This window comes from Babylonia areolata, chromosome 7, assembly GCF_041734735.1.
Source record: "Babylonia areolata isolate BAREFJ2019XMU chromosome 7, ASM4173473v1, whole genome shotgun sequence".
NCBI classification, from domain to species: domain Eukaryota; kingdom Metazoa; phylum Mollusca; class Gastropoda; order Neogastropoda; family Buccinidae; genus Babylonia; species Babylonia areolata.
Window position 1 is genome coordinate 41686693 of NC_134882.1, and position 16304 is coordinate 41702996.

At 39.5% G+C, this 16304-nt stretch overlaps 2 protein-coding genes across 7 annotated transcripts in view; one reads left to right on the plus strand and one right to left on the minus strand.

The window, feature by feature from the left end:
• LOC143284040 (uncharacterized) overlaps positions 1-3484 on the minus strand; it is a 56768-nt gene extending 53284 nt beyond the window's left edge. For all 6 annotated transcript variants that reach the window (XM_076590642.1, XM_076590645.1, XM_076590644.1 and 3 more), the window contains exon 1: positions 3344-3484. The gene's annotated coding sequence lies outside the window, so the exon portion shown is untranslated. The remainder of the gene's footprint in view (positions 1-3343) is intronic.
• Positions 3485-6651: 3167 nt separating this feature from the next.
• Positions 6652-12909, plus strand: LOC143284264 (COMM domain-containing protein 5-like). Its single transcript, XM_076590949.1, has 7 exons — positions 6652-6974; positions 7541-7707; positions 8303-8331; positions 8929-8979; positions 9793-9888; positions 10799-10874; positions 11530-12909. The coding sequence occupies exons 1-7, from the start codon at positions 6827-6829 to the stop codon at positions 11629-11631; spliced, it is 669 nt and encodes a 222-aa protein (XP_076447064.1). The 5' UTR covers positions 6652-6826; the 3' UTR covers positions 11632-12909.
• The last annotated feature ends 3395 nt before the right edge of the window (positions 12910-16304 follow it).

Sequence of the window (16304 nt, forward strand, 5' to 3'; positions counted from 1 at the left end):
GAACACCAGTGGACTCAGTTCAATGCATGCTGCAGGAAAAAAACTGCCAATGCTCCACAATTTTCATGAAACACTGGGATAAATGTGTACTGGACGTGAACACATGCTTTTTTAACGCTTTCTGTCAATGAATCAGATGGTTGACGTTGTTTGAAGAGGAGGAATGCCAGATGCACAACAGACACTTTTATCGGCCCACGTGCAACTTGGAGTGAGTGAATGCCATAAAAGAACTTCACCCTCTAACTGGGGAAAGCTCTTGGCTGTCAAAGCTTGCATGCCCAGTTTCTGAAAACATGACTGACTTTTTATGTTGACTGTACACACATTTGTCATTGCTGGGACAGTTATTAATGTAGATGTCTATTTGAGGTGCAATTTGTTTTTATAAAATTGTAGCAGGTTTTAATTTCTTCTACAGGTATAATCTGACAACCTGTATGCTATTTCCTGCTGTATTTTGCTTGTTTTCTTTACAAATGCCATTCTGTGGAGCTGGAAATAGATTTGTTTTGTTTTTGTTTTTGTTTTGTTTTGTTTTGTTTTGTTTTTGCACAAAAATCATTATCTCCACTTTAAATGCATGAACAGTTATCTGCAATCAAACTGACTGGGAGAAAAGCCCAGATTCAGAATCTACATTTGTTTCATTTGTTTTCCTTCACAAAAACGTTTACTTTCTTTCTGTATGTCCCATAGATTTTGTACTAGGGTTTTGTTGTTGTTGTTTTGTTTGTTTTTTGTTTGTTTTTTTTAAATTCACTTCCCCCAAATCCTCAAAAAATTCCCTGGCAAGGATAGAGCACTTTTTTTTTTCCCCCTTTTTTTCTTCTTTTTTTTACAAAACTGTCTCATATCTGGCATTCAACTGGTAAATTAAACAGTCTTCAGGAACTTCACCTTGTCATCATTTCCACATCATGCTTTTAAGTCTAAAAATCAAATCACATCCTTTTTCACAGGACACAAATAAACAAGCCAATAAAATGTTATCAATAAATAAATGTCATTCACACCAAATGTCCACAGAACAAGGAATGAAACAAACCCTATCTCACTTGGAAGTTGGTTGGACCTGCCAAGATACCAGTACCACTACCAAGCACATCGTCTTTGTCAGTTTGTGAGTACTCCTAACTTATGCAGAGAAAAATGTTATTTTCTGAAATGAAAAAGACCATAAACCCACATCTTAAATGATTTTTTTTTTTTTTTTTTTTTTTTTTTTTTTAACGAATTTTGAAGCAGACCAGTTTTACAGGCCTGCTTATCATCATTCACAATTCATTAATGTGACAAATAACTTAAAACCAAACTAACATGGCCCAAATTCAAATATCAAATAATAGTAAATAGGCCATCTAGTATCAGGGGGGAAAAATATATACTGAACATACACATTAGGATCTTAAAATGACATTGCTCAGCAGAATACCTAGTTTTGAAAGTAAATTTCATTTAATAAGTCGGAAACTTTGAAAAAATGGCAACTATAAAGATGCTAATCACTGTAAGCAGTGACACTCAAGTTCTAATACATGGCATGCCAACAGAGAGTCAGAAAACAAACTGCTGAAAAGGTCTGCATGTCAACTGGCAGAGAACCAGCAGTGGCCACTGGCCACATCCTGTGCATGGACTGAAGGGCTGCAACCTGAAATTATAGTGACAAGACCAGAGGGTTGGGACAAGGGGGCAGTGAGCAAGGATAGCGGACGACAACCGGAGGTAAAGTGCAGCGGAGAAGCAATATCAACACAATACCCCATATACAACTCTGTGGTGGAGGCAAAAAACAATACCACTGGCACTCATAGTTCCAGAAGAATATCAACATTTATCAAAGTATATATTTTACAGTGCAGTTCCATTTAATCCTAATATTAGTTTCATCTACTTTCAAGTAGCAGAACACTGAGTGTCACAAAAGTCTAAAGATCTTCCAAAATTGTTTTCTGTTTTGAAACAATCTAAGTTCTGACAACTCAGCTGCTTTAATCACACTATATATCACATGTTTGTCCTTAATAAGCTGATTGCTCATATCTACTCAGTCTATTTACAGTTGTCAGATTCAGGTTCTTGCTCTGAACTGTATATCTGCCATGTTGTAATTTTCTATACTGAATATATTTTATCAAGGTATTCCTTATATTCATGAATGGAACATAATATTCTGATTATTGATCAAGGACATTTGAATGAAAAGGCATAATTCTTTTTCTTTTCTTTTTTTAAGTAGTCTACTCTGGCAATGTTAACAAAGTATTTATCCATCAATGTATAGCAACCATTGATGTAAAGGTGTCTACTGCAGCCATGCTGCACTTGGATTGCTGATTTGGTTTGCACTCCGACTCATTTTATGACTGCTGGAATGCTGACCTGGTCAGTGAAAACTCTTATCTGTGAGGTTAGCCATGCCTTTTCACTGGTCAGCAGTCTGTGGTAGACAAAGTGAGCATGCTTACTTTTGATGCAATGTTCAGAGTTTTACTGTGCATAACAAAAACCCTGGTTAACACAATGAATATTTCTATTTACACATTTGAGAACAGAAAAGCACTGGAATTCCCATGTGCCAAGTATGATTCTTGTGTGCAAGATAGTAGAAATCCTATACACAAATATGTGCCCAACTCAACTGCATCAAAAACTGAAACAATGCAAATGCTTGGTCAGTTGGAGCGTAATCCAGTTATCTCTACAAGAAGTATGCACTGGAACCTTTTTTTATATTTTACTATACACCCCCCACCCCCCAAAAAACAAGACAATCTACATAATTATATACATATGATAAATTTACATTAATCAGCAGTTTTGAGCAGCAGTCTGGAGTGGGATCTGTAAAATTATGTGATTAACTGTAAAAAAAAAAAAATAAAATAAAATAAAAAAAAGAATGGGGCTTGGGTATAACCTCACGAATCATGGACAAAATTCAAAAACAGACTTTTAACTAACAAGTCCACACATCCGCAAGGCCTTCACTATCAGTGCTCATCTCAAAAGTTTTAACAATAACGGTCCCTGCATTTTTCTTCCAACACGTCCTCCGGTGTAAGTACAAAGTGATTTCAGCCGAATCGATGTAGTTTACCCTTCAGCTTCTCAATGCAGATAAGAAACAACCAAGAAGCATGCATGGTATGTTGTTTCACAGACAAGTGAGGCCTCATTCTCAAACCTGACACAAAACTCAAGTAGTTATGAGCAGAATGAGGTACCTGAGCAGAAGAAATTTTTATGTTGTTTATCAGCCCATTTCCGTCGCCAGTCTTATTTTCTTTTCGCTAACTACGACAAAAACACAAATTTCCGATAAGTATGAAACTATTACCTCCAAAGGTTATGTGTATCGCTGTTGTTGTTTATAAACTGTGCAAAGCTGTCTGCGAATGCTTAGCAGACCTGTAGAACTACAAGAAGTGCAGGGAATATCGGCTGCCGTTCACAAGCATAGGAACTCAGTGTCCATATTGACGCTCGAGTATGAATATCGGACTGTTGCCCAGACATGTTCCGGGTTTTTTAAAAGACCACAAATTATTCAAAGATATTCTAAACTATATCTCAAAATCTAAATATCCTTAAATTGATACTACATAGTGTCATAAACAAAGATGCATAACATAAATTGACTAAAGACATACGAGAACTATATTTCAGCGCAACGAACTTACTAAGCGGAATAATTGTTCACTTCCGCTGTGTGGATCGAAATCCATAGACGCGAAATCGCCGGCAGAGAAAGTGAAGGGCGTGACGTATTACTGCAAATGTTCGTCATTGTTTTTACACAATCCTTGGAGAACAGAAATTATAGGCAAACTGTTATCTTCAATTCAGTGTAAATACTTTAATCATTACGTTTCAAGGAGGCATCAAAACGTTCATATTCGGCGACCCTTCTCCACGCCACGCACGCGCGCGCGCACCGCGCACACACACACACACACACACACACACTAATACTAATGATGATAAAGAATAAAATTACACAATGATTAAACTCTGTCAGGCGCTTTAACAATAATCTCAAGAGTACTTAAAAGGAGACGCATTCATATCACTTAATAAAGACTTTGAATGTACTTGAGCATTTTACTTTAATAATCAGTCGTCCGTCAGGTCCCTGAGAGGATGTGGCCTTTGTGAACAAACCATCTCAGTCTCAATTACCCCCACCCCCTCATCTCTCTCTCTCTCTCTCTCTCTCTCTCTCAGGATGTGTGCAGCCGCCTGGGGACCTTAATTCATTTTGAGAGGGCCAAAACAAGACGGCAAAATTCTGTAATTCTGAGACTAAATAAAGGCACAATTAGTGCGTCAGTGTATGTGTGTGTGTAATCGGGCCATGGTGGCGAAAGATCACTGGTGAACATCATGCAGGAATCAGTTAATTCCGGGTATTTTACATTCCGAAACTGACTCGTTGTGACTGAAAAAGACTGATGATGTTGCTTCGATGCGGCGGCTGCCGATCTTGTCAACAGCGGGAAGAAAATTACAAACAGTGCAGAAGATCGAGGTGCACTAATGAGAAATTATACAAGGGGCGTCGACAGTTATTTGAAAGGGTTATATAACTGATTCTGACTTAAGGGATCTCCGGAGTCTCCACTGAGTTGTTGGGTCTCCATGAGTCGACTGAGTCGGAATTAACAGTCAGTCGCCGGTGCAGGAGACTGAATAATAGGTGAACATAGCCTACTCGATCACTGATGTCTGTGCATGCGTGCAAATTCGGAGCTGGCAACCCTTGGCTCGATGGGACCTGACCATCGCTGCAGTTAACTGGTCAGTTCTCTGTCACTGAGTCGCCGTTCAGTTCCACTGAGGTACAAATGACAGTTGGCGGCATCAGTAATATTGTGCGCTCCCACGTTTAGCGTAGTCAGTACACGGCAGCCGCCGCTGGACTGACTAATAATGGCCCCCTCAGTTCTACCCATGTTCCCAGATCCTATGATCATTTGATCGCAGCTCAGAGAATCCCTCAGACCTCGAGTCGCTCTGCCCCAGCCATTGCCCCGGGCCGCAGTTATCCTGCTCCGCCGGTACGTCCCCGCAGCCCTCCTCGACCGGTAACTCTTTTCTAGCCACACCGGCTCGTTCCACACCATCCCAATCTGCAAGCCATATCCGACCAGAGGAGGATGTCCTCGTCCTTTACTAGATCGATCTTCTCAGTCTTGTCTGAAGTACCCGGCAGAACATTGGAGGCTCGATCCCTGCAAAACCATCCATGTCCTGCCGGCGAGACGTCACAGCTTCACCAATTAAAGCCTGTTCCTGCCTCAGCTGAAAGTCCACTTGACTCCAAAAGCCTCCCGCAGACGGACGGACTCATCATGATTTGTGATTTGATAACCAGATCAGTCGTGATAGGCCTCTTGAACTCAGTATTTTTTCAGTTCAGCTCCATTTCACTGAGTTGGAAAAAGGGCCCAGACTCGGTTTAGTCCATGAAAAACAACAACAACTGTGACAACAAAAACCAACAACAACAACAAAAAAAACAAACAAACAAAAAAACAACAAAAAACCCCCGTGATTGTGACTACTTTTATTTCACTGCGGAGTCAGTTGACACTGACTGAGTTGATTAACACTTCAGTGCGCGTCAGTGAGACTGCATTATTTTATGTTAACTTCGTTAAAACTTAAAAAGTGGAGTGATGGATTTTCCTCTGTCTTTGAGGCTCTTACACACATATGTGGAAGATTAAAGAATGGAATTTCACCGTTTACATTGATCTGTGTCGTGCGCAGTGTCTTTTGTTCATCACTGACAATATCATCTATGCTCGCGTGCACATATTCACACTCATCCTCACCCCCCGCCACCCCCCTCGGTCCCTCGTCTACGCGGCGGCCCACATGTACTTCACTTCATTCTTAAAAAAGAATAAAAAGAAAAAAGACAGAAAAAGACTGTGTCAGTTTTGGGTCTCCGCTCACACGGACACACGTACGCACCAATTGACGCGCGCGCGCGCGCACACACACACACACACACTGGGCACACACTTGCTGCGGGCGCGCGATCACACACACGGAACATGGGACACACCGGGCACAGCCCGCCCCCCCCCCCCCCCCCAGCACACACACTCCGGCTCCCCCCCACCCCACCCACACTGACACACATACACACGCACATTGGCACACATACATAATTGCACACCGGCACACAAATTCATAACTGTGTCTTTTGTGGAAGATTCTGTATGTGCTCTCAATTAATTGGTTTTCCGAGTATATGTTAGACTGTAGTTCAGTCAGTATATTGTCCATAATTCCTTTGATGGGTTTTACGACAAATAAATAGAGTTGTATGTTCAGTTCGCGCGCGCGCACACACACACACACACACACACACACACACACACTGTGGGCACATACACACCGGCCATGGTACGACTGGCTAGAGTTGTGTGTTAACTGGCATGACACACACACGCACGCACGCACACATACACACACACATATATATATATATATATATATATATATATATATATATATATACATACATACATACGGCGTGGCAGTGGGTTGTGTTGTGATTTTCAAATCTAGGTCGATGTTTGGCAAAATGTCACTAACTTGGGGAAACTTTAGGGCAAAAGACATTTTGAACTTCCGGTTTGATGGAGCAGACGAGACTCTGTCATGTGAGGAGAGGAAAGTGCTATTGACCAAAGTTCTTCATGGTGGCTGTTTGAATGTGAATTACTGATATAAAAGTTTTGAAATAATTTATTTGCATTCCTTTCCAAGTAATGCATGAGAAAATTCTTTAATCAGACGTGGAAAAATGTCCATCGTTCAAGTTCACGGAGGAGGGGGGCGGGTTGCAGCCGATCGAACGTCTTTTGTGGGTGTGCGTGTTCCGCCAGAAATAAAAACAATGGTGAAGAAATCTGCGAAAATGGACAGAGATGTCATCAGAAAATTGTTAAAATGTAAGGTTGAGTGAATTTTGCGCCGCAGTGAAACGATTGTGTGTTACTCCAAACTGATCAGAGAATATCTCTCTCTCTCTCTCTCTCTCTCGCTCTCTCCACTGATGTGTAAAAAACAAATAAAAAACGATTGTGACTGTCTGTCTTTCAGCCCCGTCTTCTCTCCCAACAGTCTAGTCTCTCGGTGTGTGTGTGTGTGTGTGTGTGTGTGTGTGTGTGTGTAGAAAGGTCTAGTTCTGGTTTTGCTTCAAATCCATACACTAGGAATCATATTTCCAACATAGAGAGAGAGAGAGAGAGAGAGCAGAAACCTGTGGTTGTGTGTGTGCACAAATCGGATTACCACAAGGATTCTTTATTTCTTCAAAATGATATCAGATATAATTATGGTACGGTAGTTAGAAGTGTGGTATTGATTCCATGCATATTCAAGAGAAAAGAATCTATGGGTTGTATTGCTTATTACTAATACTATCATTAGTGTCACCTGCTAACTGTTAAGTTCCCTCTTCATCATACCTGACAAAAGTGCTTGTTGATGTCATACAGTGTGGATGCTGTTACAGTGGTGATGCAAAGTTTAGAAGGGGAGGTAAGCTATGGCAGCTTCAGCAGCATTGTGGAGGGTGCAGGTGACAAAATCAACGAAGAAACTCTGGGCATCATCTACACAGGACTTCTCTCCCTTGTTAAATGTGCCATGAGACATTCCTCCTCTTCACTCAAACAGCAGGTTTGTGTTGCTGGTTGTTCTTGTTGAAGTGTAGTTTAATTCTCAGTAGATGTCAGAGAACAGTTAGATAGGGAGGGAGCGGGTTTGGGGAGAAGAGGGTAGGGGTGGGGGTTGAAAGTGTGGAGTGGCTGAGTGGGCATTCACAGAGTAAACAGATGTTCTCTCAAAACTCTCATCTGACTCAACAATATTTTATAATCTGCTGTCATTATGGGGTTTAATGGATGGTAGCTTACAGTTACATTTACCGAATGAGAACAGGGACTACTAAACACCACAAAACTTGGCATGGTAGGAAAGCCAGATATCTTAAAAAGTTCTTTATTGATGTCTTATCATAATGGGAACCTGATATTGACAATTCAACATAGACTGTAGACATTTTGTTTCACAAAATTAGCATGGGTGTTGCTGTGTATTCCTGAAAATGGAGTGCAACTGTCTGTGTCTGTAAAAAATGGGTTCAAAAACAGTCACACACTTCATTATATACACCCACTTGTATATTTGTATACATGTGTGTGTGTGTGTGTGTGTGAAATATTAAGATATTTCTCTCTAATTCATTATTTCTTTTTGATGCATGGGTGTGCAGCACTTCAAGGAGGACCTAGAAGAACTTGGGTGAGTGTGGTGACACTTTCTTTATATTTCTGGCTCTGTCAATGTGTGTTTCTCTTTCACACACCTATATTATATAAACACACACACACACACACACACACACACACACACACACACACACACACACACTTCCAAACACTCATTTTTATACATACACACACTCAGTATTCTGTATAAGAAGATTAAGTATCATGCAATTGCATGGATCTTTATCACATTCATATGCATGCAGTGGTACTGGTAGTTTTGCACTAGCATACAGATAAGGATACATGCACATTTTCAGAATATCCATACAAGTGAATTCACTCATAACACATATGCGCACTCACAAGTTACTCAGACTGGAGCTCGGACATTTACAAACAAGAACTCATGTCTTATAAGTTTGCATTCAGCATTACTATTGATATCAAATTGTATTTTGTATGTAGGATTTATCACTGATGTTACTGCATTCACACAATGATGTGTAGGTAAGTATTTCTGATAATTTGTGTTATGAATGTACAAGTAATGGAAAATACTACTTTCTGTTTAATTCAAACATTCACCATATATTATTATACATAAGTGTATGCATTCCAATTTCCACAGGATCCCTGCAGAATTCCATGAAGACCTGACCAGCTGTGTTTTTGGAACAAAGTAAGTGAGGTCTCACTTGTGTTTTCTTTCTTCTTCTTTCCTTTCCCTCCTCTATCTTTCTTGCTTTCTCTCTGCAATTGCTTTTTGTCTGCTCCCAAGACTTTTCCGGAACCTGAAGGACAAACATTTTTTCTTAGACTTTTCCAGTACTGGAAACGGTTCTCTCATTTCTTTAAGACTTATTCAGACTTCCATGACTGTATGAACCTTGCATTTACCCCGCAAACTAAAGGGACACAACTTCAAGCCAACAATGCCATCCAGACTTCCATGACTGTATGAACCTTGCATTTACTCCGCAAACTAAAGGGATACAATTTCAAGCCAACAATGCCACCCACCACCTATCAGCTGTCCTACAGGAAAATAAAAGGCACAGAGAAACAAAGCCAGAAACTGCCTCAGACAGTGAGCACTGAACAAAGGGGAATCCCCATCACACCGTCAAAAGATGATGTTCCTGCTCTCTAACTAGAAGAGTGTCAAAGGGCAGGATCTTCCTCAAGGCCCCTTAGTATGTTGTGTGAATGTAACATCTGTACTATTCAAGGCTGCTGCATAAATCTGACATCAGAATTGAAAAGTTTTAATTTGCTTTTAGCTTCCATCTTTCCAGAATTGCATGCAGTATACACTTAAAACTGTATTCTGTTTTTTGTTCTCTTTTTTTAGATAAAGATATACTTGTTCATGAACATTTTTTTACATAGTTTATTGCAAACACATTGATTCTTGGATATGTTGATAATTTATTGCACTGATATGTGTTGTATCCTTGTTATTGTCAATGAGTGTTCCTTGATGCTGTGGCAGACGACCCAGCATTGACTCCAGGCAGTTGTCATCACGGCCACGCCTTCCCCGACTGCTGCAGCTGAAGTGGAGAGTGGATGTGGCAATTTCTACCAGGTACTGAACAGGTTTCTTTCGTCTGATGCTGGTGTCTTGTGCCAATAGTGTTTGACTGTGGGCCAGTATACAGGAGAGAGAGAGAGAGAGAGAGAGAGGAAGTGGTTAACATTTGTATATGTTTTGTGTAAGTATGTTTAGCTCATTAAATTTTGTAAATGATTTTCATGTAAAATGTTGTATGATCTAATGTGAATTCTTATACAACTGAAACACACAACCACTTCAAGCAAGCTAGACCATCCTATGGCCATGACACATTCCCCATTGCCAAATCAACCCCACCCACCACCAAAAGTCAAAGAAAGAAAACCCCATTATGCTGACCACTGATTTAGTAAACATAGAATTGAAAGAAACATGTGAAGAGACTTGGGGAATAAACCAGCACCATCCTGAGTTTTGTGATCAAGGGGTCCACTTTTTCCCTGACTGACCAGTTGTAAGCACAGTCATCTGAGCTGAATGATGGAGGACAGGTGGCCTGTCTAAGCAGACCAGGCTGCAATCTTGGTGGTGGATTTCTGAATTTCTTTAGCCATAGTTCCTTCAATAATTTAGTGCATACACTTCGGATTATTCAAAATCTACCAGCTGACGTAAGTTGTTGCTGTATACAAATTTGTGCATGCTTGGTTAAGAAATGTTGGAATGATTCACTGTTGGTGACAAATAGAGGCAATGAAAATTGCATGCAACTGCTCCAATAGTTGATGTGTAATGTATGGGAAAAGTTGTCAGAGTGAATTTTGGTGGAAACGCTAATATGGTATATGTCCATGTTCTTATATTTTTGTGTTAGTGACTGGCATGTGCTTGTGTGTGTGTGTGTATTATATATATATGTGTTTGTGTATGTGTGTACACACATGTGTATGCACTTTTTCATACAGTCACATTTTATTTTCAGTGTTTTGAATCGAGTTTTGGAACCATCTGTCATCATGGAGATGACATTTAGCAATGGCATCACAAAAGTGTTTGAGGTAAGAGTTGGCCTGTTTACTCTTACAATTTAGGTGTACATTTGCTATTTCAAAAGCACTTGTACATCTGATTTCTACTGACTGATGATTGTTTTTTCAAGCGAGTCTATGGATTTGAGTTTCTTGTTGTTTATTCACATGGGAGTCATTTAGAGCTTGCTTGAATGAGTTCTGGTTGGTTCTTGCCCATACAAACACTTCAATTCTGGATTTTCTTGAGTTAATTTTGTGTTTTGTGTGTGTAATATTAACATTTCTCTTTTGGATAAAGCATAAATGAGTGGCTAGATGATGAAATCTTTTCTGTTCATTACATTTCATGTGATGATTATTACTGTGATAACTGGATGTGTTTAGTTTAGTAACATATGTGGCGCCCCTCAAACTGTGCACAGTATAAGTCTGTTTTGGTGTCATATATAAATAATGGCAAGAAATTTGTTGTGAAATGGTTGAAAGATATGCCAGGTGGAAATCCATACAGACAGATTGATACAAGCAAGTCAGAGTTTACAGAATTGAATGAAAACTTGATGCTTATATGTGCTTCATATTGTGGTGTCCCATGTTCACCAGTTAAGATAGAATGTGGCTTGCCTTGAAACAAATAAAGACATACTAATGAATGAAAACTTTATGTTTATATGTGCTTCAGATTCCTGTGTCCCAGTTTCACCAGTTACGATACAATGTGGCCTACGTGTTGAAACAGATGGAGGATCTGGAGAAACGCAGTATCCTCAAAATTCAGGACTGATTGATCATGGAACTGCCATGTTGAGTCTGCTGTGTTTGGTTCTTCCAGTTTTCCATTATAATGACTGTTTTTATTTTGTCATGAAGATTTCCAAACACTGTCTCTTTATGTTTTATTATTTTATATGTTTTGTTCATTTTGTGTAATTCGTCAGGTTGTCAAACTGTATGTATCTTCTGGATTGATTGGGAAGGAAAAAATTGTACAAATGTTGTACAGATAAAGATTTTAGGGGGTTCATCTTCTGTGAAATACTTGAATCTGTTTCAGAATGTAAGCTTAAGTTTGCATTTATGTTGGAAAACAAGCAGTGTTGGTCTTTGTTAGCTTGTGATTTTCAGTTGTTTTCATGCTCCGGTGGAAACACATATTGATACCAGTTTCATGTCTGATGTCTTTGTGTTTATGTGCATTATAGTGAGAAGATTTGTGATGTCTGGTCTGTTCTGTGATGTTTATTTGCTGTGTGGATCATGGCCTGGAAATTCTTCATTTTTCAGGGATGTTTAGCGCATGGTTTGAGGTCCAGCATTGGAGACTTCATTCTTTTCTAGCATTTCTGTTTTTGAGGGGAGGGCAGTTGATTGTCATACATATTGCAGTCTTGATTTTTTTTGAGGAACAACATTTTCTTGTGTTTATTAATGTGATAAGTTTAATTCTTACCCTGTGATCAGATTCTTGGGTTTGCACTAACTGCTCTGACACTTTCCATGTTGATGTACTGAAATCACAAAAAAGATATGAACATGTTGAATAGGTGCACTGCTTTTCATTTCATAGCATCCATGAGAAATCATACTTATTCATTCAGTAACATTAAAAAAGAAAGAAAAAGAAAATCACAAGTTTGTATCATGTTTCCTGGTGACTAGCCCACACTCAGTGTCAGTTGAGTGGAAGTGAGTGTATTTCAGTCACCTGTGGGGTCAACACGATTCTGGTTTTCCTCGTACAGGTAGCTAGGGGAAGGGGAGGGGAGAAAGTAGAGGCTGAAAAAATCTGTTGTGTAATCATTTTGTGTTCAATACATCCTTCATGTTTGATGATTGTTGAATGGGATTTTGAGTTGAAGAAATGTTTTGAGATGCCAAGTGTGTGAAACCTGGCAGAGAATGATGCATTGTTAGTGACATGACACGATTAGTGCTGCCATCATGGAATCATGATATATGTCAACGAGATGTAACAAGGTTATTGGTACCATCACTTAGCAATATTTAATGAGTATGGTTTTGTAACAACAATAAAAGAATTGTATGATATCAATGAAATGAACTCTTACAGTTTTCAGTCAATGTGTGTGGGGATGAAAGGAGGAGTGTGCACATCTACACAGAGGCACACATGTTCTGTCACACTTCATTATTATATAATAATATAATATGATTTGTTGTGTCACTGCATGGAATCTGCCACACATCATGAACCAGATATCTGCATACTCCCCACACAGAAACTGGGGGGTAAGCTGCATGGGCGTCAAATTCAAAACAACTTTACAGAGTCAATGAAGTGATAGAGAGGCAGAAAATGCAAAAATATTTAAGCCATATGAAGAGCACAGAAGCAGGAAGGAAGATGGCTGCTGGAAAAAATGGGCACTTAACAGGGATGTGGAAGGGAGGTAATCTACTATGGGAGGTGAATAGCTGTAGCAACTGTCGTTTTCTCCACATAATCGGGATGTTGTTTACACAGGACAGGAATCAGACCCCTGTCGGGAGTCTGCGCTAGTGGGTCACCATACGTATACAGATTAAATGTAATTTTAGGAAGACAATGTCCTTTATCAATCCCACAAAGGGCAACAACAAGGCAATCATAAAGCTTCAAGCACAAAACACACAATATTAATCAATATCACATACAAAATCCATACATCCGAAAAGGATTATCTTTTTTTCAATTTTAAATCACCACACCAGATTTGATAATCGTGCATTACATTCATTGATGAAACGGGAGCATACTGTCTCATTCAATTCTGAAGCACAAAATATTCCACCTGGAAAGAAAGAAAGAATCAGCACCAAAATTATCACATATGTTACTGCCCTTTACTACAAGAAGAATTCCAGTCACATGTTGCAATTAATTCAGCTGACCATACATGTGGGCTGAAAGCTGCAAAATCATTTTAGACTGTACCGATCTCAACACATCAACAGTGAGTGTAGGTTGTACAAATCTCAGCACATCAACAGTGCATCTGTAGATTGTACAGATATCAAAACATCAACAGAGGATCTGTAGATTGTACAGATCTCAACACATCAACAGTGCACAGATCTGTACATTGTACAGATCTCAACACATCAACAGTACATCTGTAGATTGTACAGATCTCAACAGATCAACAGTGCATAGATATGTATGTTGTACAGATCTCAACACATGAACAGTGCATCTGTACATTGTACAGATCTCAACACATCAACAGTGCATCTGTAGATTGTACAGATATCAGCACACAACAGTACATCTGTAGATTGTACAGATCTCAACATATCAGCACTGCATCTGTAGTTTGTGCAGATCTCAACACATCAACAATGCATCTGAATGCCGTGACTGTTTCTTCTGCGTTCTCAGCCCAGATTGAGTTTTCTGCAGCAGCTGTAACAGCAGCAGTAGTAAGAATAGCAGTAGTACTAGTAGAAGTAGTAGTACCAACAGCAGCAGAGTAAAGGAGTAGCAGTAGCAAAAGCTGTAAAAGTAGTAAAGAGAAACATATGGATTACTGATTACTGGATTGAAAGACTTGTTTTTGTATTGTTGTTGCTTTTGTCATAAAAACTAGCTGTTTCATTATGCAATGTAGCCATGAAACAAGCTGTTTTATAATGCAGTTTGGCCAGTAAAATAGCTGTTCCATTGTGCTGTTTAGCCAATAAACTGTCTGTTTCATGACATATTTGGTTAATAAACTAGCTGTTTGTTTGGGCAGTTTGTCTAATAAGCCTGCTGCTTCATGTCATAGTTGGCCAATAAAGCAGTTGATTCAATATGCAGTATGGCCGTAAACCTAGCTGTTTCCTACCTTGGACCTGCGTCTTGATCATATCCAGCACGTTAGAATCTAAAGAAGTGAACCCTAAACGTCACTTGCTTTGTGTTTAGACTTAGACAGCTTACTTAATTAGGCTGACTTAGACAGCTTACTTGACTAGGCTTCATCAAGTGAAAGCAGCTTCGTATGTAAGTCCCTGAACGAATTTTCCCACCTTGAAATAGATAAAAACTTTTGTGCAGGGATAAACTTTTTCATTCAGTAAAAAGAGATGCAAATGGCAATGACCTATTGTCACCCTGAAGTTCGAAATATTTCATTCATTTGAAAAAAAAAAAAAAAGAAAGAAAAAAGAAAAGTACTCCAACTAATCTATCAAAATCTTTCAAAGAATCAATCGACGAGCAAGATTATGATCGGATGTCAGTCATTTCGTTTGATATTTTTCACTGGTGATATGATGGGGGGTGGGGGGGGGGGGGGGGGGGGGGAAGAAGAAAAAAAAGAAGTCACATACCATTAAAAAAAAAATGTTATCCACGTCGGTTGGCAAGAAATGTCTTCCACTCTGAAATACATGGTCAGTTCATCTTCAGTCCAGCCATAGATTCGACCAGAGACTCAAGACTGTCCAAGAAGTTTGACACAGGGAAAGTACTTTCGATGTTAGCCATGCAATGGATGGTGTTTAGCTTCCCCTCCATACAGAAACGAACATTATTTCACGTGGAAACAAAAACAGTTCTCATCCACCGAAAAACCGCCATCCTCTGACACATTTCCAATAAGAAAAGCAAAATTTGTGGCATTAGAGTATGAGCCGTATTCCTTTAACAAGAAACGGCTTTCAGTCATCACTGCATCATGGCCTCCAGATGCAACTGTGTATAAACCATCTCTTTTTGGTGCTGTTGATTCAGGCTTTGCATCTTCACACAGCGATGTTGATTACCACCTGACATGATAACTATCATGTTTGAATATATATATACAGCAAACATCAGTGAATAAAAGCGTGCGTCACACGTGTGAATCACTGGTCTTATCATCTGACATCAAAGAACAGAAAACAGGCTTGAAGAAATCATATTAACATGATATTCGCTTTTTTGTGACCCCAAGTCTGCCGGACCATTGCTCTTAGTGATTTACTGATATGTAACCATGACGTCTTTGACTCCCTTTTCAACCAAACTCATTAGCTGGCGCTTTGGTTTGATATAGAGAAGAGATCTACTTTAGGGACTTGGCCCACATTTCATGTTAGCGATGAACGAAATTTTATAAGCACAATTTTCATCTCACCGGAACATAAATGACAACGTCAGAATGCTTGCATCAAATCGTGTTTGCAGTACCATTCACAGTTTTTGACACAGTTGCAAAATGTTTCGCAAACATCCCCTTTGACGCTGACGACATACGGAACGTTCTCAGGCCTATGGATGAAGCAGTCTTGGACACTGAAGGAATCTTCAGGGTGAGGGAATATTTAATAGACTCTCAATCACGATTAATTCTTTGCCATCGCGCTAACCCAGTTTGACGGTGACGTTTGAAATGTATTGGTTGTCAGACCTCACTTATGTGGACATGTCAGCTGGATTTATGATCCATTCTGCAAAATGATTGCATTACCCAGGGCTTCTATGAGATGTGT